This window comes from Podarcis cretensis, assembly GCF_951804945.1.
Source record: "Podarcis cretensis genome assembly, chromosome: 1".
Classification (NCBI taxonomy): Eukaryota; Metazoa; Chordata; class Lepidosauria; order Squamata; family Lacertidae; genus Podarcis; species Podarcis cretensis.
This window is the reverse complement of record NC_137170.1, coordinates 135,064,319-135,091,762: the sequence shown is the minus strand read 5'-3', so window position 1 is coordinate 135,091,762 and position 27,444 is coordinate 135,064,319. Positions and strand designations below refer to the sequence as shown.

The following is a 27,444-nucleotide window of genomic DNA, read 5'->3' as shown; positions in this document are numbered from 1 at the left end:
AGAGGAGACAGCCAGGCTGTTTGTGGATCACATTTTTAGACTACATGGGCTCCATTGAGGGTTATCTCGGATCGCGGGAAACAATTTACCTCCCGGTTCTGGAGGAAGCTCATGAGCTTGCTACAGGTCGAGGTGAGCTTCTCAACGGCGAGGCACCCAGAGACCAACGGACAAGCCGAGAGAGCGAACGGTATACTCCAGCAATACCTACGCTGCTATGTCAGCGAGAGACAGAACGACTGGGTAGAGAAATTAGCTTTGGCTGAATTTGCGTACAATAATGCTGAACACGTGTCCACGGGAATGAGCCCTTTCATGGCCAATTACGGGTGTCACCCCAGGGCCTTCCCGGGGCGGGGGGAGGAAGGATGGAGTGTACCCGCGGCTGAGCAATTTGTGGAGGAAATGGAGGCCTTACACCAGCAACTCAGGTTGAACTTGGAGCGGGCCAAGGAAGTTTACAAGAGGCAGGCGGACAGGCACCGTCGGGAGGGGGAGGCCATACGGGTGGGAGACCTGGTGTGGTTGTCATCCCAAGGGTTACCCCTAAAGGGAGGGTGCAAGAAGGGGACCTTTTGAGGTAATACAGCAGGTAAACCCAGTGGCATTTAAACTCAAGTTGCCTGACAGCATGAAGATACATCCGGTGTTCCATAGGTCCCTACTTTCACCTTACAGGGAGGGGCGGGAGTTCCCGGGATGGGAGGGAGGGGTTACCACCCACCCACGGGTAGAGGAGAGGGAACACTGTAACCAGGCTACATAAATACTCGAATCAAGGTGGCGAGGTCGCCAGGTAGAGTACTTGGTAGCCTGAGAGGGAGAACGCAGGTCGGAAAACACGTGGGTCCCCGCTGAATCAATCAGTGACGGGTATATGGTGGAAGAATTCCACAGTCTGTTCCCAAATAAGCCCAAACCAGTAACTAGATTCTGGGAGGAAGAATTTGGACCCACAGACGACGAAGGGGACTTTGTGGGTTTTCCTGCCTCCAAAGAGGAGGGAGCGGAGGTGTCCGAAGGAGAGGAATCAGATTGGGAGGTTCAAACAGTGGGAAGAGATCTGAACGGATGGGAGGCTGGTTTTGAATCCTCAGGAGATGATGACAGCTCCTTCAGGGGGTTCCCCGCATCATCGGCCGAGGAGAGAAAGGAGGTGGTATCGGAAAATCGTGCCGGGGGTGGGGGGGGGTCCTGGGGAGGAGGTGGATGTCAGGGAACTGCCATCAGGGCCGGAGGGAGAGAGCGGGCTCCGGAGGGGTCCCAGAGAGCGTCCCGGGATGGGGAGAGGCAGCCCATCTTCTGGGGAAGAGAATCAGCGTAGCACCAGTGGAGAAGGGGGGCAGATGGGGGAATCGGTGAGGCGGTCCCATGACTCCTTGCCAGGGACCAGCGGGGAGAGTAGGGGTCCTCCGCTGCCTACACCCTCCTTGCGCAGAAGGCTTTCACGCAGAGAGAGTAGAAGACTAGGCGTCAAAGAGCTTCTTTGCTGGAAGAAGTTCAAGAAATGCCCACTGACGGATTCTGCCAGCGATTGAGACAGCCACGGGTGAGTGGCTGTCTGGACAGAAAAGGTTCACTCAGGCAACCCAGCCAGGTGTTGCACCGGTTTACGCACGAGCAACCCCTAGAACCATTACAGTTGCATATGAGAAAAACTCACTAAAAGTTTGTTTTAAGAACCTAGGAAGAGCCTCCTGTTCTCACAGTGGCTGAACAGTTGCAGTGAGGATCCGAGTGAATTCTCACAGGTCAAAGTGGCCATTCTGTAGACATGTTATTTCTGTAGAGCAAAGCCTCCAACTTGTATAGTATTTACAAATATATACAACATGAAGGTCTTTTGAGGGGTTCACAGCATTTATACCCCAAGAGGGTTCTGCTTCTTCCATAGCCACAGCCTTGGATTCCAGCAGAAACTGGGCATGGTTCTGTCTCCCAGCTGCAGTTTCTCACTTCTAGTTTTCACCCACATCACACACACACACACCATTTCTCGTCCAGCACAGAGCCACTTCCTTTGTTGCCTTACTGGCCTATACTTAGAGGGCCATTAACTCACCAGGAAGCTAGCCTGGGTATTCCAGGAATTAAATCAGTTCTGGATCCAGGAATTAGAAGGGGGCTCGGGAATACAGCCGCCGCCACCACCCCCGGGGAAAAACTCATAACACTATCAACCTACCTGATTAGGTCACATATTTCACAAAACAGGGCAACCTTTGCGGGGGGGAGGGGTAGTGCAGTATGGCCATGTTTGATTAATGCCTTTGCTGATCCAGATCAGTGACTCAGGAGAAACAAAGTAGATACCCAAACATGTTTTGCCAGGACAAGGCCCTGCTGATTCCTGTGTTCAGCTTGCAATACTGGCATTTGGTGCCAGTCCTTCATTGTGCAGCTTAGAACATTACAGAAGAGGAAACATGGGAGAATCAGGAGAGGTGAGCTGGGCGTTTTAAGTAGTACTACGTTCTCCTCAATATTCTGGGCATAAAGCTTGGCCAAGGACAGTGGGAGGAAACCTGATCATGCACTCTTGGAATCTTGCTCCAAGGTGATTGACAAGCATTCTCAAACCTATTCTTTGTAGGCACACAGGGAATGAGCAGCAGTCTTTCTCATTTTATTCCAACAGCTTTGCAGGGATAGGCAGAATTAAATCATAATGGGGGAAATTATAATATACATCATAATAAGACAAAAAAAAACATGAAGAAGCATCTTCCATGCACGATATTTATAACTATAATATGCCCCAAGTCTCCTTTGAACTGAGATTCAAACAGGCCTTGTGCACTAGTATGCTACTGGTGGTCTGCCTTCACCAAGAAGACAGATGTGTCATTCTTTTCCTCTTCTTATGGAGGAGTTAAAAAGGTTGCTAATTTCAGCTGCTCTGTTGTAGGGTTCTTTTTTAAAAAAATAATAATCTAATAATATAAATTATGAGTAGGTTTCATTAAAAGCCACAAACCTACAATAGAACAGCTGAAATTAAGCAATTTTATAATGTTATATTTGCCATGGACTATGTAAAAATCAGTCTAATACAATTGCAACTAAAAGTTGAAACTTAATCATTACAGACAATGTTGGTTTTCCATTTCAGAATATGATTTCATGCAGTAAACTTGGCAGAGGTCCTTCTGCGATCCATGGGACTTACTCCTGAGTAGAGATGTATAAGCGTGCGGTGTAAAGATCCTAGGGCTTGTTACTGTTATCCAGTTGTCAGATAATAGCAATATAAACATCACTGTAGAGCTACTTTTAAAAAATATAAAACAAAGTGAAAACGACACTCTCTTTTTTGCTCTTGGATAATAGATGTTTGGCAAAACAGAGATGAGGGATGGAACTTCTCACAGGAATATGACCCTGAACTGATCAAGGAGGAAAAGAGGAAAGAAGTTGAAGAAGAGATCAGAATACAGGTGAACTTCCAATAGCAGGCCACAAACACTGGCTGTTGCCAAAGAGAATTTCTAGTAAAAGCTTGTTAGGCATATTAATCGATTGACATCGGTCTGCCTTTCCCCAGTCACTCTGTGCTATGAAGTAGCTAAAGTATAGTCCTTTGATAGTTCCTTTGGTTAGAAATGGGGGCTCTTTTACAACTGAAAGTTGCTTTGAGACATTTGAATAAATGCCAACAACAGTAGTTACTTGGCATTTATATAGCACTTTAGGACATTACATGCATTGTCTCGGGTCTGATCTACACATGCAGTAGAATGAGGCGAGAATAAGATAAAAGAGTTCTTAGGTGACAGAAGAGATTGTACCATAAATTTTCAGGTTGGGATCAGATTTTTAATGCTCTCCTATGTAATCAAAAAGAATTAGCAGGGAGAGTTGTGGGATAAAACTTTTCTATTTGATATGCCAGTTTTCATTTTGAATGTGAAGTATTTAAATCATAATCCCCCATCTCTAATCTCAAGTAGAGACTATACCACCTCAGGAACCTTGATGCCCTCATTCTGCTAAATGTGTAGATCAGTACCATATTTTTCGCCCCATAGGGCGCACCGGCCCATAGGGCGCACCTAGTTTTTTTTTTGGGGGGGGAATAAAGGGGAAAAAATTATTTCTCCCCCAGGCACGGGGCTGGGGCGGGGGAAGCCAGAGCTTCCCCCCGACCCCAGAACAGGCTGCTATCCGCAAGCCTAGGGAGCCGTGTGGGAACTCCCGCGGGCTCCCCAGGCTTGCGGATAGCTTCCTGAAGCCTGGAGAGCGAGAGGGGTCGGTGCACACCGACCCCTCACGCTCTCCAGGCTTCAGCGAAAGCCTGCATTCGCCCCATAGGACGCACACACATTTCCCCTTGATTTTTGGAGGGGGAAAAGTGCGTCCTATGGGGCGAAAAATACGGTAATCTGCGCAACAAGGATTGCTTGCAGAAGCTGGGTTTCCCCCTGGATTTCTAATGGGGATTAAGGGCGGGAGGCTCTCACTGCCTTAGTGGCTTGCCTAAGGCCACCTGCAGAGTACCGGTAGTTGCAGAGTAAGAGTGAAACTGTAGACTTCCCAATTCACACCCTTAGCCACTAAACTTCACCAGCTCTTTTGCTATGCTTCCCAGGGTCCTCAGCACAATGTAGGGTTGGAAGAGATCACTTCATTCCCCTCATGAATGCCATAGTAGTTCCTGAGGTGTTTAATCACCTCAACATAAAGCCTAGAACCTCTGGGCAGCAGCTGCACCGCCCAGGAGACTCCATTAATTTCAGACCAGATATGGACCCTGGATAATGTGAAGTCTCGGATGAAAAGAATTCACAAGGGATTGGTCGAATCTGATAAAAAATATGCTTAATTTTGCCATTAGCAGGCTTCCAGTTCCTGCCCTTCTGCCTCCTGATCTTGTAAGATTTTACACGCCCAATCTTACAGTACATAGCAAAAACAAAAATATATATACCAAAATTTGATAGTGCATGTTGTTCACCTATTTCCAGCACATGATTTCTGTTTTCCGGTTAAAGAGACTTTAGGAGTAAAAAGCATGCCTTTCCAGACTCCCTGTATATATCTGTCCAAACAGGTTGATGAGCTAATGCGCCAGGAACTGAAGAATTTAAAGCTAGCTGTGGATAGAGAGATAGAGAGAAAAGGCCAAAAAGGCAAAAAAGGAAAGGTGAGTAGACGTTTATAGCTATATTAGAAGCAGAATTACTAATTAACTAGGAACCATTGCAGACACTGATTTCTACAAGTTCCCAACAGAAATGACTGCTTGTGTTTATATTGCTTCAAACAACAGTGACATGTAGCCAAGAGTTTTTGTTGGCATATTGAATGTGGTTTGTCTGGAGCGAGACAAACCGCAAGGCCAGATTCAGATGTAATGGCAGAAGTAGGAAAGGAGCAACGTGTCTGTGATTTTTCCTGTGAGTACCTGCACACTTAGTCATAGTTTTACTCAGGCTTCTGTGTGAACTGGACCTGTTTCTCAGCTATCCATAGGGCAGAAATAAAGAGACAGCTTTTCACATTCCTGTGAACTTTTATTCCTAATGTCTGCTATCTGTCTTCTCCTTCTCCATTTCTAGAGTTAGCTGTTCTCCAGAACAATTTCTGCTTGAAACAATAATACAAGTTTAATTCACCAAGTAGTTTATCTCAGAAAAAAGAGTTAATTCAGTTTGTAATGAAGAGCTTTCTACAACAAAAACATAACTCACAACAGTCCACAGGCTCATAAAACATTAGTTCCATTTTAAATGTTCAAATAAATGTCAGCTACTGGGAGCTGCTGCCAGCCTGAACCCAACACCTAAAGCAGTTTGAGTAAAATAGAATAATCTGCACTTACAATTTTCATATCCATGAAACAGCTGGTCAGCTTGGAAATATACAGAATCTATGGATGTGCCAGGAGACCTTGAAAATAGTATGCCTTTGGGATTGCGGCAAGTTAAAGAAGGGAAATAAGCCTCAGTATGATGTGAATGGACCACTTAATAATAACAATATTTTTTTAAAAAAAATATTATTTATATGCTGCCCATCTGACTGGGTTGCCCAAGCCACTCTGGGCAGCTTCCAGCAAAACATAAAAACACAATAAAACATCAAATACTAAAAACTTCTGACAAAGTGCGTGTGTGAAATGCCAGGAATTGAAGAGCATGGCTCTTTAAGTGCCAGAAGATGCTTCATAGATTTTGATACTTCATGGTTTTATCCATGCACATGCATATCTGCACATGCACTAGAGACAAAGCGCACTCACCCACTTACTTTGAGATGCAGCGTCAAGAGATCCTGCAGTAAGAGCTGATCCCTGCTAGCAACTTACAGATCGTGACAACAGCAGCAACTTACAGATGATAACAGCAGCAGCAGCAGCAAAGCATGATCAGAAGGCAAAAATAAAAATAGGAACAGAATAGGATAAGTGATTTACCATGGAGAAATAACAACTCTCTCTCTCTCTCTCTCTCTCTCTCTCTCTCTCTGTATGTGTGTGTGTGTGTGTGTATGCTTTATTGAAATGAAAGAAAAGTAGCAAACAGAAATTCGTCCAGAAAAATAAAAACTGTAGTTTTTACATCAAATCACAGTAAGTTCTTCTTTCATCTATAACGACTTCCCATCTACCACTTATTTCGTCAAGCGCACTATCCATTTTCCTTTGTTAATTTTCATTCACGACTTATTATTGTTAAGTATTCACAGTATCACAGAAGGCATTCAAGGAAACAACAACAAATAGAGGCCATCCTTTTTATAATAAAGCACTTGCAGTTACGAAACATTTGTCCAGGTATCATACCATCGGGTGCAAGCAATAATATATATATATATTTAAAGAGAGTAGTACATTGCAACAAATGTAATGTAAAAAGGACACACCTTATTTGTAAGAAACTCTTATTTAAATCAGTTCTTCTAAGATAAGTTTCTCTGTTCATCAGGATTCAAAAATGGTAATTTAAACCTCAGAAAGCTGTGTAAAATGAAAGCATTCCATGCAAGTCCAGTATTTTGCTCTGGGGCAGCTTAATAGAAGGTTCCCTCTACAAGTGGAACTGGAAAGGAACAAAAACACAGATGTCTTTCTGTATTTCATATTTGCCTTCTGCTTGCCATAAACAAGTTCATACTGAGCAGGGCTCCCAACAACGCCAGCTACACCAAGCCATATTTCAGTTAAACTTATAAAAGCAATATAATGAATATATCAAATTCATAAAGATAACACACAAAACAGTTCAATAATTTTTTAAAAAATGAATGATAGTAATAATAATAATTACTACCTAGCTAATTATCAATTAATTTACTAATCCAGTAGCATTGCATTAGACTAAATAAATAACACAAATAGCTCTCAGTGCAGCAACTGGACTGTGGAAAAGTTTCCCAACAGAGATGGCAAATAAAATAATTTCACTAGCCAGAACCTTCCCATATGAAACAGATTTGGAGGAAAGATCACTGGTGTCTAATGATTGAAAATCATGTTGGATATAGCTGAGAGGACCATTTTGCAGGTGTCAGGAAACATGTCTGTTTTGCTGGTGCAGCAAAAAATGGGGCAAAACTGGAAGACATTTAAGTAGGTGGTTAGGAGGGATTTGGGGGCTCTTAGAAAGGGCTTATTTCATCTTATACCCACATTTAGATTGACTTTGAAATAATCTGAGCAATTCCTGATTATTTTCTTAGGAAGTGGCTTAGTTTATTTCATTGTTGCATAGAGTTTGGGTTTCCTGGACTTAAAATTTGAGATTTCAGCGGAGAATTCAAAACACACATATCCACCAACACCTTGATTCCCCCCCCCCCAAAAAAAAAAAAATTGCATGCATTCAACAGAAAAAGCCACAAAGAAAAAATCAAATAAAGATGCAAATAAAGAGGACTGCTGCTAATTAACTGTTTTGATATGTTTTTGTGGTTTTCATTAAATATGTTTCATTAAATTCATAAGGGGGTTAAAGAGTTTCTCTCAAAAGGAGGTTTTTCTATGGCATGAAGTAGAGCATGTAGGAAAGCCACGAACAAAAATATTTTCTCAGTCTCTGCTTAGCACATGCCAATTTTTCCGTAAATCTTGATGTTAATTAGAAAGACTTTTCCCACAGTATACTGTATATAAAACTTCCAAATTACTCTAGTGGAGAAATTGCCTTAAGGAAGCTAACAGTTGGCCAATATGCTGAACATATGCTCATTGTCTATGTAAGCAGAAATGATCTAATCTCCATGATGTGATCATTTTTAAATTAGGGAAAGATAATGGGCCAAAAGATAATAGACCCTAAAGAAAAGAAAGAGGGATGGGGAAGAGGAAATTGGTGCATCTTCAGTGTCTTTGAGGTGCTAAACAAAGATGTATTGTGTTATGTATCCCATAAGAAGCTTTGATTACTAATACCAGATGCATGCATAAAAAATGTTACTGTAATATGTTGTTGTTATATTTGTAGATCCAGTTTGATATGTGATATACCGTATTTTTCGCTCTATAGGATGCACTTTTCCCCCTCCAAAAATGAAGGGGAAATGTGTGTGCGTCCTATGGAGCGAATGCAGGCTCTGTGGCTTCAGCGATAGCAACGTGAAGCCTCCAAAGCGCAAAGGGAATGCTCCCTCCGCACCCCGGAGGCTTCGTGTTGCTTTTGCTGAAGCCTGGAGAGCGAGAGGGGTCAGTGCGCACCAACTCCTCTCGCTCTCCAGGCTTCAGGGATAGCCGCCTGAAGCCTTTGGAGCTCAGCAGGAACTCGCGCTGTGCTCCGAAGGCTTCGGGTTCCTTTTGCTGAAGCCAGGAGAGCAAGACTCTCCTGGCTTCAGCAGAGAGGGAGAGCTGTGCAGCGCCCCTTCAGCCAAGCGGGAGGGGAAATGGAAGGGGCTCCATTTCTCCTGCCGCTTTGCTGAAGGGGCGCTGAGCAGAGAGGGGGAGAATTTTTTTTTCTTGTTCTCCCCCTCTAAAACAAGGTGCGTCCTATGGTCGGGTGTGTCCTATAGAGCGAAAAATACGGAACTTTCTGGCGCTGCCCAAACCGCTTTAATTATAGAATCCGATGTTGCATCAGTAGAGCTTCTATTTATTAACCGATACATCAGACTGCCTCTGTGTCTGTCTGTCTGTCTGTCTGTCTGAGAGAGAGAGATCCCCATAAAATGTTCTGCAAGTATCCAAAATGTATTGCTAATAAATGTTCATCTGTCTGATAACAGATGGTAGTGTGATTCCTGTTGGGCCTTTCCAAGTTCAAAGACAGGACTATGGGACCACCAAGTGAAATTGATACAAGTCAATGATGGGTGGGGCTGGTGCCACAACTGGATAGGACCCAAGCCAACACGACACATCCATCCATTTACACACACAAGCACCCACCTCATTCATTGGCTTTCTCAGTCACTCATAACGCTCAGAATCATTGGCCATTGCAGATCCCCTGCCTTCAATGAATCAGTCACTTTCCTCAAATCAACAGCCTTTTAGTTATTACTGTTTTTATTATTTTTTATTAAATCTATATACTGCCCTTCATCTGAAGATCTCAGGGTGGTTCGCAAGATAAAAATACAGGATAAAAGCACAAATGAATAGTTAGAAAAAAAGCAAAACAGTAACAATAACCCCCTTCCCACAAACACATTTAAAACGCGGTAGAATATTAGTCAGCCAAAGGTCTGGTTGAAGAGGAACGTCCTCGCCTGGCGCCTAAAGATGTATAATGAAGCTTTTTAAGAAGTTGTTTGATAGCGCTATTGTTTCATGTTTTTTCAATCATTCCAGGAAGTGCTGTCATTGGGAATCTTGCCCCCGCTGCCTTCTTCATCTACTGCTTCACCAGTTCCTCAAAAATGGCTTTTCATGCCCTTAGGCATACACAGTTTTATTTTGTCTTCGGCATTTTTAAGCCCAGCAGGAGAAAAAGAGTGGTGATTGGGGAAACCGTTGTGCCAGAGTCTCCAGCTGTCTCTTCCTGGAATGAATGAAATGCTGGTATAGTTGGGAGCCAGTATCAGGCTACCTGGGCCACTATAAGTGATCCTGGCAGGCTTTCACCTTTAACTCCCCCCCCCAACTGCCAAAAAAAGCAAGAAGGGCGCTGCAGAGGTGTGTGCTGCAATGTCTGGGTTGTAGGTCACTCTACCGTTTCTGAATGTCACTGCTGTTACTCGGAGGAGGGCAGAGGTTGAGCCCAAAGGCTGTCAGGCCAGTGGAAAAGGCTCTCAGGTCTGGCTCCTGCCTGTGGGCCACCAATTCCCTGCGGCCTTAACCCTGTTCCAGGCAAAATCATGCAGTACAGATGCCAGAGACAGATAGGTAGCCGTGTTGGTCTGCCATAGTCAAGACAAAATAAAAAAATTCCTTCCAGTAGCACCTTAAAGACCAACTAAGTTAGTTCTAGGTATGAGCTTTCGTGTGCATTCACACTTTTTCAGATACACCGTATTTTTTTATTTTGTCTTGAAGATGCCAGAGAGTTGATGTTGTGGCAAACCCCCTCTTAACTACTGCTCAGGTTTTGGTTTTTATGAAGAAGACTCTTCTAGGGAGACGTTAAACGGATAAAAGGTTTTATTTTACAGAACAATTGGTAAAACAAAAGATGTGTTAGGAGATAGAATTCTTTCAAGAAACAGATAACTATCTGCCCCCCCCCCTCTCTAATTTGGTGGCTGTTACAGGCTTCTCAAGGTGGTAAACACATAGCTTCTTTTCAGTTATTTCACTTCAGCTCCTTAAACTTAATTGTATAGTTGTTACATCTTAGGTCTTAACATTTGGATTCTGATACTTTCTGTTAGTTTCCTAACCTTCTATAAATCACACTCCTGGGACGCCAGGGGATCACTACACCCCTCTTAAACAATGCCAGGTCCTCTTGTGGTTACTCAGCATGGAAAGAGGGCCTGCTTGGTGTGCCATCTGTGAGACTGGTAAGGGTGCTCTTCTCTGTTGAGCAGTACTTGCACTGCCAGAAGCGGCGGCGACAGAAAAATGTGATAAATTTGAGGCCCACAATGTCTCATATGTGCTGCCGAAATCTTTGTATGTCCCAATTAATGAGATTGATGCAGTGATTCACAAGTTGCAGCCCAGACCACAAGTGGGACTGAACTTCACCTTGAACAATGAAGGCTGTGTGTTGGAGGATGCATCCAACATATTTCCTCAAGAGGGAGGAGGACCATGTAGCATTGATCCCTCCTGAAGAACATTATTTCCATGTTCTTCACAAGGAAATAATGACACACCAAGATTCCCTGGCCCAGCTGGGCTGGAATTCCTCACCAGTGTGTAGCCAGAACAGTCCCACGTGAGCCACTGCAGACTGGGCAAAGGGGAGAGAAGAAGGCTCAAGGGAAATATTAAATGTTTTGGGAGTTGGTCAAGAAAATACAGGTACAGTGGTACCTTGGTTTAAGAACAGCTTAGTTTATGAACAACTTGGATTAAGAATGCTGCAAACCCGGAAGTAGGTGTTCTGGTTTGTGAACTTTGCCTTGGAATAAGAACATGTTTCGCTTCCTGTTAGGTGTGTTCCATTTGTAAACTGCTATGGGAAAGCACGCCTTGGTTTAAGAATGCTTTGGTTTAAGAATGGACTTCCAGAACAAATTAAGTTTGTAAACCAAGGTACAACTGTACTTGAGTGTAGTTAAGTGTGCTTGCAATTTTCATCCAAGAATAAGTAAAAACACTAAAGTGAAGAAAGCATAAACAATGTGTTATATATATATACATATAGATAGATAGATAGATAGATAGATAGATAGATAGATAGATAGGCAGGAGGAGTTAAATCACTAGAGGCCACTAAAACTATTCAGAATCTTGTGCTAACTTTTAGCTGGGTGTAGAAGTATTGCCTTTGCTAACTTTCTCCATTTATGATCCTTAGAAAAAGAAAAAAGGGAAAAAGGGTGGAAGGAAGAAAAAATCTAAGAAGGAGAAAGATCTGACTCCTGACAGGTAAAAATGCACCTGCTCCTCTGAGATTCACATTGACACATCTCTCTCTCTCTTTGCTTTGTTCAAACACAAAAGAGAGTCAAAGTTGGTATGCCTAAGCCTGAACCTGGTAGCTCCAATTCCTTAGCAATTATGGAGAATCTAACATAGAATTCTTTTAAAATGGATAACATATAGAGAGAGATTTAGATAGGAAATGTCAACCACCAATTTGCAGAGAGTTCATTTTAGGTTATATGTACTGTGGACCTTAGTTCTGTGCATTTTCATCATATCTCTAATGGTTCTTTGAAGAATTGTCATTAAATTTTATTCCTTGTGGCAGGTGTAGGAACACCTGGTAGTTTCAGATATGTATCAGATTTTCCATCTGTTTTTAACATCCCTGAAATAGGACACTAGCTAGTCCTTCTGTAATAATTGAGCAAAGCAGCATTTATTCCCAATATAAAACAAATCATAAAGTACAATCCTTGATGCTGCCTCTTAGATTGCTGCCCATTGGGCTGACGGTAGGAAGCTTAGGGTAAATAGTGTTGCCAGCTGCTCTGGAATCTCTTTGAAGCCATATTGGTGGGGTGGACATTAAAAAACAAGCAAACAACAAATAGCTGTAGCTTTACTACCTCTGCCAGTTACCTGACACTTCAAATCTAAATGTCCATCGTTGTTTTTTATTTAGATTTTTCCAGACTACCACAAATAACATTACTAAACTCCATCTCCATGCAAAAGAGTTAATGCCATATTCATTGAGTGGCGGGGGGAGTGGGGAGGCCATCCCACTCTCTGAACATTTCTGACTACCACTTCCAAGATTAAATACGGAATAGTGCCCCTATGATTCATTCACAAACAGGGCTGGCCCAAAACATTTTGGCACCTGAGGTGAACTGCACAGTGGTACCTCTGCTGCCAGCAAAGAAGGGGTGGGTGAAGATTGACACCAGAAACAAGGATGGGAGGAGACCAGCAGCTCCTCCTCTTCACCAAGAGGCTACTGTAGAGGTGGCATTGGGAGGGGTGCCGGGCAGCTGGATCTGACGCCCCTGTGGATCCTGCCACCTGAGGCGGTCACCTCACCTTGCCTCATGGGTGGGCTGGCCCTGTGTGGTATTGTACCACTAACTAGGTCCAAGATAAGATCTGTGTACTACAGAGTTGCCTCCAGCATTTCAAAATACACAATCTTTTTCTTTCTTTTTAAAAAATGCCTTCCTAAAAGCTGCTTGTTCACCCTGTTCTACTGACTTGCAGGAACTCTGCAATGATGTTGAACGGTGATGTTATGTTTCAAGTAGCCTGGAGGCAATAATGTGAGAGGACCTGTGTTGGGGAAAGGTTTGAACTCCAAGTTTCTATGAAATAATTTCACTATTGTATTGTTAGTGTTCCACAGTATTTCATACCGCTAATAGATGGAGATTGCTTGTTAATGTTACAATAAGTGTACGAGTGTGTTTTCCCTAAAAATGAAAATGTAATTATTGTACATTTTAGCCATATGCAGACATTACAAATGCTTACATGAAGGTGTGTTTTTAAAGAGATGATTTGCATTTTTATCTGCAAATCTGGGTGTTAAATTATGTATCTCTTTGTAGGACCATTGATTCTCTCTACCAGGAGCTGGTAGAAGCACAGATATTAATAAGAGCCAAGAAAGTGAAACTCGGCGATTATGTGGGTAAAGTATTAACTTTATGTACCAATACAGAAATACATCTTGATTTCCTTTACATTTACATATAATATTTTAAAATTGCAGTGTTGTGCAACCTGCCTTCTGTTCCTATAATAGACTATGAATAGACAAGCCATGAAGGGACGCAGGTGGCGCTATGAAGGGACGCAGGTGGCGCTGTGGGTTAAAAGCCTCAGCGCCTAGGACTTGCCGATCGAAAGGTTGGCGGTTCGAATCCCTGCGGCGGGGTGCGCTCCCGCTGCTCGGTCCCAGCGCCTGCCAACCTAGCAGTTCGAAAGCACCTCCAGGTGCAAGTAGATAAATAGGGACCGCTTACCAGCGGGAAGGTAAACGGCGTTTCCGTGTGCGGCTCTGGCTCGCCAGAGCAGCGATGTCACGCTGGCCACGTGACCCGGAAGTGTCTCCGGACAGCGCTGGCCCCTGGCCTCTTAAGTGAGATGGGCGCACAACCCCAGAGTCTGTCAAGACTGGCCCGTACGGGCAGGGGTACCTTTACCTTTACCTTTAGCTGGTTCCAGATATAAAAATTAATAGAAGCTTAACTTCTGACTCAGTATGACAGTTGAAGCAGAGATCTTCAGGATTTAGTCTGTGATTTATAATCTTCATATTTTCTAATTCTGGTGCTTTGTCATTTCTACATCTGGCTGGCACCAAACACTAAATTAAATGAGGCTTCCAATAGCATTTCCCTACCTGTGTTTTGAAGATGTTTCTTGGGAAGCTGCAAAGGTCAGACTGTGCTCTTCAGAGATGCCACAGGAACTGAGCACAATTCTAGTCTCATAGTTAAATCTGACCCCCTTGCTGTTGCAAAGGCACTGGCACCAGCCATCCCAGGCTGTTTCCCCTTACATGCTTTTAAAACCTGGGCAGAGAAAAGTAACATCTACATCAGCCCTAAATATGGAAGAATGTAAGCATTTATTCAAAAGCATAATTTAGACCAAGTTAAAAACATCTGATAGAGTATAAGTGGGTTCCACTATGGTGCCACTTCTCAGACTCACTTTTATACTCGGCTCCAGTTATGCAAACTGCTTCCGGTCCTGATGTGCAAATCAGTCATCAAGCCGGCGTATGGGGGCAAAAGACCAACCGAACCATCCAATAGCTGCTGCTTCCCTCTGAAGTTTCACTTGGGGTAGCCAGTGCTCATTACCCAAACCCTCCTGCAGTTTATCTGGTAAAGCAAATGATTAGTGGTTCTTGGGCTGAAACAATCTCAACATATGCTCAGACTTTTAATGGCGAACAGGCCTGGCTTGCTGGCATGGAGCTGCGTATGCTATTAACTCTTGCGCCCCTCTGAAACAGGCTTCACAAGCCTGACCCTTTTCAGGATGTGCCTCATGGGTCAAATTTGAACAGGTAGGCAGGGGCAACCCACGTGGATATCAGATGATGTCAGTGTCAAAATCCCTCGTGCTCCAATCTCCAAGGCAGCAAAAGATTGCAGCGTAGAATGTCCCTGTTCAGGGTTCCTTCCAACCAGCTAGAATACTCTTCTCCACCACCTGCACGTCAGTTTCCATTCCCCCTCCCAAACTACAGTCAGTATTCTATGCCCACTGAACATTGGAGTGTGTGTGTGTGTGTGTGTGTGTGTGTGTGTGTGTGTGTGTAGGGGTGTTTCCTCTCCTTATGGTTTAGTCTTCTAAACATTGTTTGCACTTCTGCACACCTTGGTTTTCATCCAACCCTGCAAACACTTCCCTTTAGTACAGGGGTGGAGAAACCCTTTAAGCCTGATGGGCTAGATCTTGCCCACCCACTGAGAGCCAACTTTAACAGGTGGGCAGGACCACCTGCCTGTCAATCATCTGACATCAGGGAATTGTTCAAATATGGTTGCTACACTGTAGCCTCCTCTGAGCATGCCTCAATCCTTTTAGCTGACAGTCAGCTGATGATTGCTTAGAGGGAGCCCCTTTGAAGTCTCAGCATAGGGGGAAATGTCCCTAGAACTGGAAGACCTTCCCCTCTGCAGAGAAAGCAGCTTGTATTCAAAGTGTTGGGAGAAATGCTTTGAGTATGGATTGTGCATGGATTGTGCCTTTGGGTGATACAAAGATCAGCTTTCACAGAATGGATTGCTATTGCTATATAAGGTACCAGAAGCTGCCAAATTTGTCCAACACTAAAAAGATCTGCCAGCTATCCAAATCCTTAACAACCAACGGGCAACTAAACTGGTCATTTATGCAGTATTTTCAGTGTTCAAGGTGCCTCACACCCATTGCCGCACTCTCCTCACAACAACCCTGTGTGGATGCTGTGGATAAGTATTTCCATAGGGAAGAGAGGAGGCTGAGAGTTAGTGACTTGTCTCCTCAGGCCAAGTGAGTTTGTAATTGAGATGAGACTTGAATTAACAACCTCCTGCATCACACCTCATTATCTTAGCCAGTGCACCCGCTCTCTACTGTGGGCTTGTAAAGAAAACACCCACTTTTTCTATTTTTATGATTCAGTCTTATTTAATTTACTGTTTGATAAATTTGCCTTTATCAAAGGCGCATAAAAGTTTCAAAAGCAAAACCTTTAAAATATGTTCATGTAAATAAATAATAGCAATAAAAAGTTTGCATAAATGTATGCCGTCAGTACAGATTATGCTTCTACTGATGATGATAAATGGTACTCTTAAGACATTTCTCCTCACCACATGTCAGTCCTTCTTAACCCTGTGATTATGTCCATGGGTTACATACTCTGTGGCTTCTCAGCAGCTAGAATCCACGTTTCCATGCTGAATGACTCAGCTAGCAATGAGAACCACTGTGGTCCCAGAGATAGCACACTGGATGCCAGCTGCATTTAGAGTGCACCCACAATCAGGCCCTTGTTCTTTACCTATAAATTGGAATAAAGGTAAAGGTAAAGGTACCCCTGCCCGTACGGGCCAGTCTTGACAGACTCTGGGGTTGTGCGCCCATCTCACTTAAGAGGCCAGGGGCCAGCGCTGTCCGGAGACACTTCCGGGTCACGTGGCCAGCGTGACATCGCTGCTCTGGCCAGAGCCAGAGCCAGAGCCGCACACGGAAACGCCGTTTACCTTCCCGCTGGTAAGCGGTCCCTATTTATCTACTTGCACCCGGAGGTGCTTTCGAACTGCTAGGTTGGCAGGCGCTGGGACCGAGCAGCGGGAGCGCACCCCGCCGCAGGGATTCGAACCGCCGACCTTTCGATCGGCAAGCCCTAGGCGCTGAGGCTTTAACCCACAGCGCCACCTGCGTCCCTTAAATTGGAATAGTGTTAACCTATCTCACATCAGTGCTGCAAGGATTCAATCTGTTTAGTTTTTCTATGAATTCTGCCCACTGTGCAGTTGTCATTTTTATGTACTTGCCAATTGATGGTATACTTGTGAAATAATTTACACATTTCTAGAAAAATAGCACGAGGGTCAAAATTCATTTAAATTGCCAGCTGAATATTTCCACTTCTATTTTTATTTTGTCTTCATGTTGGGGGATGCATTCCATATTAATAACTATTAGAACTCATAGATTTAAATCTGTCATGGCTTAACAGGATGCTAAACTTGTATTCCCTGGCAGTTTCTAATGTCTGGAGTTACACATTTTGTAATAATACAGTATCACCTATGAAGAAGCCTTTGTCTCTTCCCTGTAGGTGAGTACAGCTATCTGGGGTCTACCCTTCGGCAGAAAGACATAGAACCAATGCCCTCTCTCACAGATGTCAGGCAGCTCATCGCTCTGTATGGCATATTGCCATTAGGTAAGATCACAGGAGAAATGGTCAGAGAGCAGACACCATGCCTTGCTTCCTGTCATCCTCATATACTTTTACTAGCTATGACAGTGCCTGATTGATTTTGGTTGAAAGCATTCTGCAGAATTCTTTTTCAATTAAGTATTCTGAACTGATACAGTATGGTTTTAATAGCATACTTAAAAGGGGAGCGTGGTTGCTGTGTGTTTGACATGCCGTTTCGTTGCCGTTTCTTGTTTGCATGTTAACAGTTTGGGAGCTGTAGCACATAAAGGAAGTCACCTGGGAAAGGTAATAGCTAATACAAGCTCCAGTGATTATAAATTTAATCAAGTTAAGGAAAAGGCTAAGGTTGCAGTTTACCTTTTACAAGCCAGCTAATGTGTCTTGCTGTTGAACAATGGAAGCATTTATGGAATTAGTCAGCTCATTTCATACATTGGAGAAAGTGCTTTTAATTGTTCTTGCCTTCTAAAACTCTAGAAATTAATAACCAAACATGTATGTTTTCTTAAATGTACTATCTGCATAGTATATTGTTCAAATGTGATAAGTATAAACCTTTACGGGGGGGGGGAGGCTTTTCCTTAGGCTGCAGTAGAGCTCCTGTCACTTTTCTGAACATGATCCAGTCAATTTTACAGAAAGAACATCCTATCACACCTCCAAACTGGGCCAGTTTGCAGATTTTCAGAACAGATCCATGTTAGCAGTAGGGATGGAAGGATCTGTCAATTTCAGTTTCTCATTTTTCCAATCTAGAATTCTGCAAGATTTTTGCAATTTAAAAAAATTGTGAAGATTAGTCAGCATTTTTGTGTGAAATTCTCCCAATAAACAGGTTTTTGTTTGCAGTTTCTCCCAATATAATACTCGTTGTATATAATGTCTATGAATATAATAATCTTTAGGCACATTTCCCCCTAATATATGCATTTTCCTAAACATAGTTTGGATGGAGAACTGCGTCACAACATTCAGATAAGTGTGAATTTTGAAGGATGACTGTGTTTTGGTTCTCAGATTATATCGCAAAGTGCTAATTTGATAAATTCAGCTTTAAATATTGCATTGGCCCGAATATAAGCCACACTTTCCCCCCAAATTCCGACCGTGAACAGTTAAAGTGCAGCTTATATTCGCGACCTTACCAAAATTGGCTTTTAGATCGGCTGCGAGGCGGCACGCGGTTGCGGGGAGCCATTGAACTGGTCTGTGGCAGCGTCACTGTTGGATTTGGCGGAGCCTGACTGCAGCGCTGGGGACCACATGGGCTCCAGGCGCACTGCAGAAGCCTTTCAGCTGTGAGGCAGTGTTCCCCCAAGCTGAGCAGCGGCCGTGGCCCACGCAAGGTCTCCTACGCGCTGCGATCTCTGGTCAGCTGTGAGGCAGTTCCTTTACAGCTGAGCAGCGGGCGTTTTCCGGTTACTGTATTCGGCAGCGGACGACTGCATGGGCTTCAGTGGTGAGAGTGTGCTTGTTTGAGATGGGTGCTTGTTGACCCCCTTTTCATTCCCCCGTCCCTGGGCAAGCGTCGTGTGTGTGTTCCTCGTTGTGTGATTGCGCTTCGTTGGGCGGGTGCCTTTTGGAATTCCCCCCTCTCCAATTTTAAGGGAGAGGCTTATATTTAGGAATTGTCTTCTTTTCTTTTTCCTCATTGAATTTTAAAGGTGTGGCTTAAGGCTTATTATTCGGGCCAATACAGTATGAACTGAATTGAATTCCCTCACCTCACAAGCCATGGCCAGAGAAGGAGTGAAATAGCAAGACTGCAATCCAGTCAGAGTTACACACTTGGAAATCTTGTTGATTTCAATAGGATAGTTAAGTACGTGCTCTTTTACTGAAATCATTGGGGCCTCCAAGTACATAACTTGCCATGTGTTTTGCCATACTGAATTTCTGCAGATGCATTAATAGATACACTATTTGTAGAAGGGCGGGGGGATTTTCTTATCTTTTTCTCTTTTCTAAACTATTTAGAAGCAACAGTTGTTTTTGAATTCAATGGGACATACTCCCAGGAAAGTGGGGTTTGGTCAGAGTAGACCCATTAAAGTCAATTGACTTCAATTACTTAAACCCATAAATTTCAATATGACTATTTGGAATTGCCTCTAGGAGACAACTCCATATTTTACTCATTCCGTTTGTAATTATTGTAGCTCTTATCCCGTTGTATTGTGAAAAACTTTAATAAAGATCTTGTTGGGGGTGAAACGAGTCTCTTCAGAGTATGTCTGATGTTAGACATCACCCTACACGTTCCAGCCGCTGACCTGAAAACAAAGCTCTTGGTTTGGCACTGTCAAGTCTTCCCCCAAACCACTAATGTCTGGGTCAGCACTTGGGAATCACATGGTGGAATACTGGAATGACTACATATCTACCTATACATCGTCATATTGTTCCCATTTCACCTTCATAGGTTCTCAGTCTGTACATGAGAAAGCACCTCTGGTGAAAGCCTTGCTTTTGGCTGGACCCGAAGGAGTCGGGAAAAAGATGCTTATTCATGCTCTCTGCACGGAAACGGGAGCCAACCTCTTCAATTTATCTGCAGCTAATATTGCTGGCAAATACCCTGGCAAGGCTGGTTTGCAAATGATGCTTCACATAGTGTTTAAGGTAGGAACACAAAAGATCCTCTCATTTTATTTTTTTCTGCAAATTTATATGAAACTGTATTTTAGTTATACAATAATTATTCTATTCCATATGCTAATAGGTGATTTATTGTGTATCTCATTTTGATTCATTGTTATAATAATACAATAATACATTAGGGAAGTTTTAATGTTTGAAGCTTTATTCTATTTTTAGTCCTCTGTTGGGAGCCACCCAGAGTGGCTGGGGAAACCCAGCCAGATGGACAGGGTATAATTAATAAAATTATTATTATTATTATTATTATTATTGAAAATAAAATTGTAAGGCAGGCCCCACAAATAATCCAGAGATGCATTTTAAATAAAAGCACACATTCTACTCATGTAAAAACACGCTGATTCCTGGACTGTCTGCGGGCCGGATTTAGAAGGCGATTGGGCCGGATCTAGCCCCCAGGCCTTAGTTTGCCTACCCATGGACTAATCATTCACTAGTAACCCCAGTTGTAGCAGGGAGTGTTAAATTGCTTACCAACTTAACGTTTCAAACATGACAGAGCACATGACACACTTGGGAAGTAAATAGTAAGAATTCTACTAACATTTTAACCATTCCTTTTAACTGCCTATTTATTAGCAACATCTTTTTTTTCTACAGTGGTACAGGGTTACAGGGACGCAGGTGGCGCTGTGGGTTAAACCACAGAGCCTAGGACTTGCCGATCAGAAGGTCGGTGGTTCGAATCCCTGCGATGGGGTGAGCTCCCGTTACTCGGTCCTTCTCCTGCCAACCTAGCAGTTCGAAAGCACGTCAAAGTGCAAGTAGATAAATAGGTACTGTTCCAGTGGGCAGGTAAATGGCGTTTCCGTGTGCTGCTCTGGTTCACCAGAAGCGGCTTAGTCATGCTGGCCACATGACCCAGAAGCTGTACGCCGGCTCCCTCAGCCAATAAAGCGAGATGAGCGTCACAACCCCAGAGTCGGTCACGACTGAACCTAACGGTCAGGGGTCCCCTTTACCTTTACCTTTTACCTCGGGTTACAGATGCTTCAGGTTACAGACACTTCAGGTGACAGACTCCGCTAACCCAGAAATAGTACTTCGGGTTAAGAACTTTGCTTCAGGATGAGAACAGAAATCGTGCGGTGGCAGCGGGAGGCCCCATTAGCTAAAGAGGTGCTTCAGGTTAAGAACAGTTTCAGGTTAAGAACGGACCTCCAGAATGAATTAAGTTCTTAACCTGAGGTTAACCTGTGTGTCAGAAACAATGCACAGTCTCAATGAGATGGAAAATCTGTGATGGATGCTCCTACATACAAAAGAAATCATTAATATCCTACAAATAGAAGAACAGCATTTCAGGAATGAATGTCCTGGTATAGTCTTCTCCCTACCATATAGCTTTCAATGTTGTTGGTTATTTTTTGAAAAGAGGAACATCATGTCAGATGCAGGTGTACCACTTTAGTGATAGCTAGATGTCAGTGTTTGGCACCTAGTTGTTGGCATCCATCCATCTCATTTGACTATTCTTGATTCCAGTTCTTGTGTGTAGCCAAGAACTGGAAGACTCGTTCTTGCAGTGCATAATCCAACTATGGATCTCCCTCCCGCAGCAGACAGTGATGGCCACCAGCTTTGATGACTTTCAAAGGGGATTAGACAAGTCCATGGAGAAGAGGACTGTCAGTAGCTGCTAGCCGTGATGGACGGCTTTGGCTCTACTTTCACAGTCAGAGGCAGCCATGCTTCTGAATACCAGTTGCTGGAAGTCACAGGAGGGGAGGGGGTCTTAATAATAATAATAATAATAAATTTTATTTATATCCCGCCCTCCCCAGCCGAAGCCGGGCTCAGGGCGGCTAACAACATTAAAACAGTGTGACATTATAAAACATTATAAAAATGAATTAAAATCAAAATTGATGGCAACCATAAACTAAAGCTTTGTAAAGATTGCCAAAGGAGGGGGTCAGGCTGCGCCCTGACCAAATGCCAGGTGGAACAGCTCTGTCTTGCAGGCCCTGCGGAAAGATGTCAAGTCCTGCAGGGCCCTTGTCTCTTGTGACAGAGCGTTCCACCAGGTTGGAGCCGCAGCCGAAAAAGCCCTGGCTCTAGTTGAGGCCAGCCTAACCTCTCTGAGGCCTGGGACCCTCAAGGTGTTTTTATTTGAAGATCGTAAGTTCCTCTGTGGGGCATACCAGGAGAGGCGGTCCTGTAGGTACGAGGGCCCTAGGCCGTATAGGGCTTTGAAGGTTAAAACCAGCACCTTAAACCTGATCCTGTACTCCACCGGGAGCCAGTGCAGCTGGTATAGCACCGGATGAATGTGATCTCTAAGCGAGGACCCCGTAAGGAGTCTCGCTGCGGCATTCTGCACCCGCTGGAGTTTCTGGGTCAGTCTCAAGGGCAGCCCCACGTAGAGCGAGTTACAATAATCCAGTCTGGAGGTGACCGTCGCGTGGATCACAGTGGCTAGGTCAGGGCGAGAGAGGTAAGGAGCCAACTGCTTAGCTTGGCGGAGATGAAAAAATGCCGCCTTTGTTGTAGCTGCAATCTGCGCCTCCATGGAGAGGGAGGTATCGAAGATTACACCCAAACTCTTAACGGACGGTGCTGGCACTAATTGCACCCCCGCAAGAGATGGGAGTTGCCCCCTCAGTCCCACGTCGTCCCGTCCCAGCCAGAGGACCTCTGTCTTCGAAGGATTTAACTTCAGCCGGCTCCCACGTAACCATCCAGCCACAGCCTCCAAGCATCTGATCAGTGTGTCTGGGGCCGAGTCCGGGTGGCCGTCCATCAACAAATAGAGTTGGGTGTCATCAGCATACTGATGGCAGCCCAGCCCAAAACTCCGGACAAGCTGGGCGAGGGGGCGCATAAAGATGTTAAAAAGCATCGGGGAGAGTATTGCACCCTGAGGCACACCACACACCAAGGAGTGGCGGGATGACAATTCCCCCCCAAGCGCCACCCTCTGTCCCCGACCAGAGAGAAACGAGCGCAGCCATTGAAGGACTGTGCCCTGGATCCCCACGTCGGCAAGGCGGTGGTCCAGGAGTTCGTGATCGACCATGTCGAAGGCTGCTGACAGGTCTAGAAGAATCAGCAGCCCCGACCCGCCTCGATCCAGCTGCCTGCGGAGATCATCTGTTAGGGCGACCAGAGCCGTCTCAGTCCCATGACCAGCGCGGAAGCCGGACTGGAATGGATCCAGAGCTGATGTTTCATCCAGAAACCTACCAAGCTGTTCAGCAACCGCTCTCTCAATCACCTTACCCAGGAATGGAAGATTCGAAACCGGGCGGTAATTGGATAGATCTAAGGGATCTAATGATGTTTTCTTTAAGAGCGGGCGCACCACTGCCTCCTTCAGTTCCCCTGGGAATGTCCCGGTGCCAAGGGACAGATTGATGATATCCCCCAGGGGGGCCCGCACCTCTTCTGGACACGCTCTAATCAGCCAGGACGGGCACGGGTCGAGAGGACAGGTGGTGGGCTTTCCAGCTCGGAGGAATCTGTCTACATCAGCTGGGGATATCCAGTCAAAGTGGTCCAATACTGAACCCGAGGACAGTCGAGGGGCCTCCAGTTCCTTTATTGTATCCAAATTGGCAGGGAGGTCATGGCGGAGCAACAAGACCTTCTCCGCAAAAAAGCTCGCAAATGCCTCACAGCTGTGTGTCAAATTGTTATTTAAATTTGGCTGTCCTTCGAGGGACGTTAAAGACCGAATTATACTAAATAATTGTGCCGGGCGAGAGCTAGCGGATGCAATGGAGGCCGAGAAGTAGGACTTTTTAGCGGCCTTCACTGCCATCTTATAGGTTTTCATAAAAACCCTATAAGATGTTCTTGAGGCTCCGTCACGGGCACCCCGCCATACTCGCTCTAGCCGTCTTAGGTCCCGCTTCATTTTCTGGAGCTCCTCGGTAAATCAGGGAGCCCGGTTTCTGTGGGGTCGCAGAGGGCGCTTAGGTGCGATCTCATTGATGGCTGCCAGGAGCTGGGTATTCCAGGCCTCAACACGCTCAGTCAATGAGTCGCCAGGGGGAGAAAGGTCCCGCAAGGCTTGACGGAATCTATCAGGGTCCATCAGCCTCTGCGGGCGAGCCCAAATTGGCTCGCCACCCAAGCAGGGTGGGGGTGGAACGTCAATCCTGGCTTTCAGAGCATAGTGATCAGACCATGGCACCTTCATCGAAGGAAACATGATCACATCTATACCGACGCCAAAGATCAAATCCAGCGTGTGGCCTGCTTGATGTGTGGGGCCCGAAACAAACTGGGAGAGCCCTAGTGTCGCCATGGAAGACACCAGGTCCAGAGCCTGTGAGGAGGGAGTGGCATCAGCATGGATGTTGAAGTCCCCCAATACCAATAGGTTAGGGAACTCCAAGGCCCAGCCGGCCACCGCCTCCAGCAGGCCTGACAGGGTGGCTGCTGGTGCGCTAGGTGGCCGGTACACCAGCCAGACAGCCAAGCTCACCTCGGAGCCCCACACTAGGCCAACACATTCAATGCCGGGGATCGATGGCGATGGTAGAGCCCTGAAAGAACAATCTTCCCGGATTAATAACGCCACCCCTCCCCCCCGGCCCACAGTCCGCGACTGGTGAAGGACGGAGAAACCCGGGGGCGCCATCTCTCGTAGGGTAACAGTATCCCCTTCCCGCACCCAGGTCTCAGTCACACATGCCAGGTCAACCCCCTGCGAGGTGAAGAAATCTCGCAGGGTGGCGGTTTTGTTGCCTATAGACCTGGCATTGCACAACACCAGTGACGGAGGTGAGTAATCCTTGCTCACCCTACCCTCGTCTCTCGGGATGGGGCACAGATTGGAAGGGGTACGAGCATATCCGTATCTCGATCCCCTTCGCCTATGACATCTGCCCCCACCGCCATACCTCCCTCGCCCCTCCACAGTAGGAATCCCAAGCCTCATACTTGCCTCCATTTACAGAATATAAAAGCAAACAAAGAAAAACAATTACATAAAAACAAAACCAATCCCCACCCCACTCCCCAACCACCCCACCCCAACCCACAATAAATCAAAACAAAATAGAAGTACATGGATAAAAACCACCGCTTATGGTGGTACAACAAAGCAAAAAAAATAAAAACAGTTTAAAACATATAAAAACACTTCCAACAACCGCTGCAGCAGCACCAGTGTCCCCGAGGCTGCGTCGGTGGTGAGCGTGGGCCCCGCCCCCTGGCCTGGTGGAGAGTGGGCCTGCAGGGGGAAGAGCCCTCCCCACAGACGCACGGCAAAGCGGCAGCAGCAATGTCCCGAGGCCTCCGTGGAGCCTTATATGCTGAGGTGGAGTCTGGGGCCCACCCCCAGGCCCAAGGTGGAGAATGGGCTTGCAGGGGGAGCGGTCCTCCCCAAGACTCATCGGCAAAGCGGCAGCAGCAGTGTCCCGGGCCTCCTTGGAGTCCTTCACGCTGAGGTGGAGTATGGGCCCGTCCCCAAGCCCAAGATGGAGAATGGGCTAGCAGGGGGAAGAGCCCTCCCCACAAACGCACGGCAAAGCGGCAGCAGCAATGTTCCGAGGCCTCCGTGGAGCCTTATATGCTGAGGTGGAGTCTGGGGCCCGCCCCCAGGCCCAAGGTGGAGAATGGGCTTGCAGGGGGAGCGGTCCTCCCCAAGACTCACCGGCAAAGGTTCTACTCTGTGTTTGGCCACTGTGAGAACAGGATGCTGGACTAGATGGGCTGTTAGCCTGATCCAGCAAGCTCTTCTTAAGTTCTTACTCATCTGAATGTGGTCTACATAGAAAATGCTCACATACAGTGGTGCCCCGCAAGACGAATGCCTCGCAAGACGGAAAACCCGCTAGACGAAAGGGTTTTCCGTTTTGGAGGTGCTTCGCAAAACGAATTTTCTATGGGCTTGCTTCGCAAGACGAAAATGTCTTGCGAGTTCCTGCGGGGGTTTTTTCCTCCCCCCCCTTTTTCTAAGCTGCTAAGCCGCTTATCAGCTGATCCGCAAAGCCGCTTATCAGCTGATCCACTAAGCTGCTAAGCCGCTAATAGCGCTAATACGCTAAGCCGCTAATGGGCTTGCTTCGCAAGACAAAAAAACCGCAAGACGAAGAGACTCGCGGAACGGATTCTTTTCGTCTTGCGAGGCACCACTGTACTGGCAGTTAAAATACAGATTTGGGCTTGATAACTACAACTCAGAAAGACCCAAGTGTAGTCCCTTCCCATATTTTCTAATTATAATACCACTTGCTAAGACATGACAATTGCCAAGTATTATTTTAGAACTCACAGTGATGGTGAGGTAACAAACATATTCCAGTTACCAACTGCTATGAAAAATTAAGAGATTTTACTTAAATTTATTCCCAGGGAGCAGAGATTCACCATTAGGCAGCTTCTTTGTCCATAAAACCACTGGCTGGTGGTTATTATATCATTAGAGAATCTTAAGTCATTAAACTTGTTGTTGTTGTTTAGTCATTTAGTCGTGTCTGACTCTTAATGACTCCATGGACCAGAAGACACCAGGCACTCCTGTCTTCCACTGCCTCCCGCAGTTTGGTCAAACTCATGCTGGTAGCTTCGAGAACACTGTCCCACAATCTCATCCTCTGTCGTCCCCTTCTCCTTGTGCCCTCCATCTTTCCTAACATCAGGGCCTTTTCCGGGGAGTCTTCTCTTCTCATGAGGTGGCCAAAGTATTGGAGCCTCAGCTTCAGGATCTGTCCTTCCAGTGAGCACTCAGGGCTGATTTCCTTAAGAATGGAGAGGTTTTATCTTCTTGCAGTCCATGGGACTCTGAAGAGTCTCATCCAGCACCATAATTCAAAAGCATTCATTCTTCAGCGATCAGCCTTCTTTGTGGTGCAGCTCTCACTTCCATACATCACTACTGAGAAAACCATAGCTTGAACTACATGGGCCTTTGTTGGCAAGGTGATGTCTCTGCTTTTTAAGATGCTGTCTAGGTTTGTCATTGCTTTTCTCCCAAGAAGCAGGCATCTTTTAATTTCGTGACTGCTGTCACCATCTGCAGTGATCATGGAGCCCAAGTCATTAAACTAATATGCTTCAAATGTGGAATATCTGAATATTTATTTTTATTTTTGTAAATATTGTTCAAAGCTACAAGCTTTGTGAAAAAACAAGTAAGGAGGCTCGCCTGCTGCCTTTGTTACATAAGTCTAGGCACCAGGCAAAAACATTCCTCTTCTCCCACCCCTTTGGCTATTTAAGCAATCCTTTTAAATTGTGTGAGGAGGGCTTATGCTTTGTTAACTATGTTGTGTATTTTTGTGTTTTTATATTGTAAACTACCCTGTGAACCTCAGATGAAGGGTGAGCAACCAACCCCTAAGCTGAACTGATAGGCTTTCTAAATAAAAATGATGGGCATGTGAAGCTGGTGGAATTAGATGGGGGGAACAAGGAGGCCCAGAGCTTC

At 45.2% G+C, this 27,444-nt stretch overlaps 1 protein-coding gene across 1 annotated transcript in view; it reads left to right on the top strand.

Moving 5' to 3' along the window:
- DRC11 (dynein regulatory complex subunit 11) overlaps positions 1–27,444 on the top strand; it is a 95,829-nt gene that overhangs the window by 56,306 nt on the left and 12,079 nt on the right. The window contains exons 10-15 of the mRNA XM_079977753.1: positions 3,331–3,437; positions 5,051–5,143; positions 11,880–11,950; positions 13,555–13,637; positions 17,295–17,402; positions 19,825–20,024. Coding sequence (XP_079833879.1) covers positions 3,331–3,437; positions 5,051–5,143; positions 11,880–11,950; positions 13,555–13,637; positions 17,295–17,402; positions 19,825–20,024 — 662 coding nt within the window. The remainder of the gene's footprint in view (positions 1–3,330; positions 3,438–5,050; positions 5,144–11,879; positions 11,951–13,554; positions 13,638–17,294; positions 17,403–19,824; positions 20,025–27,444) is intronic.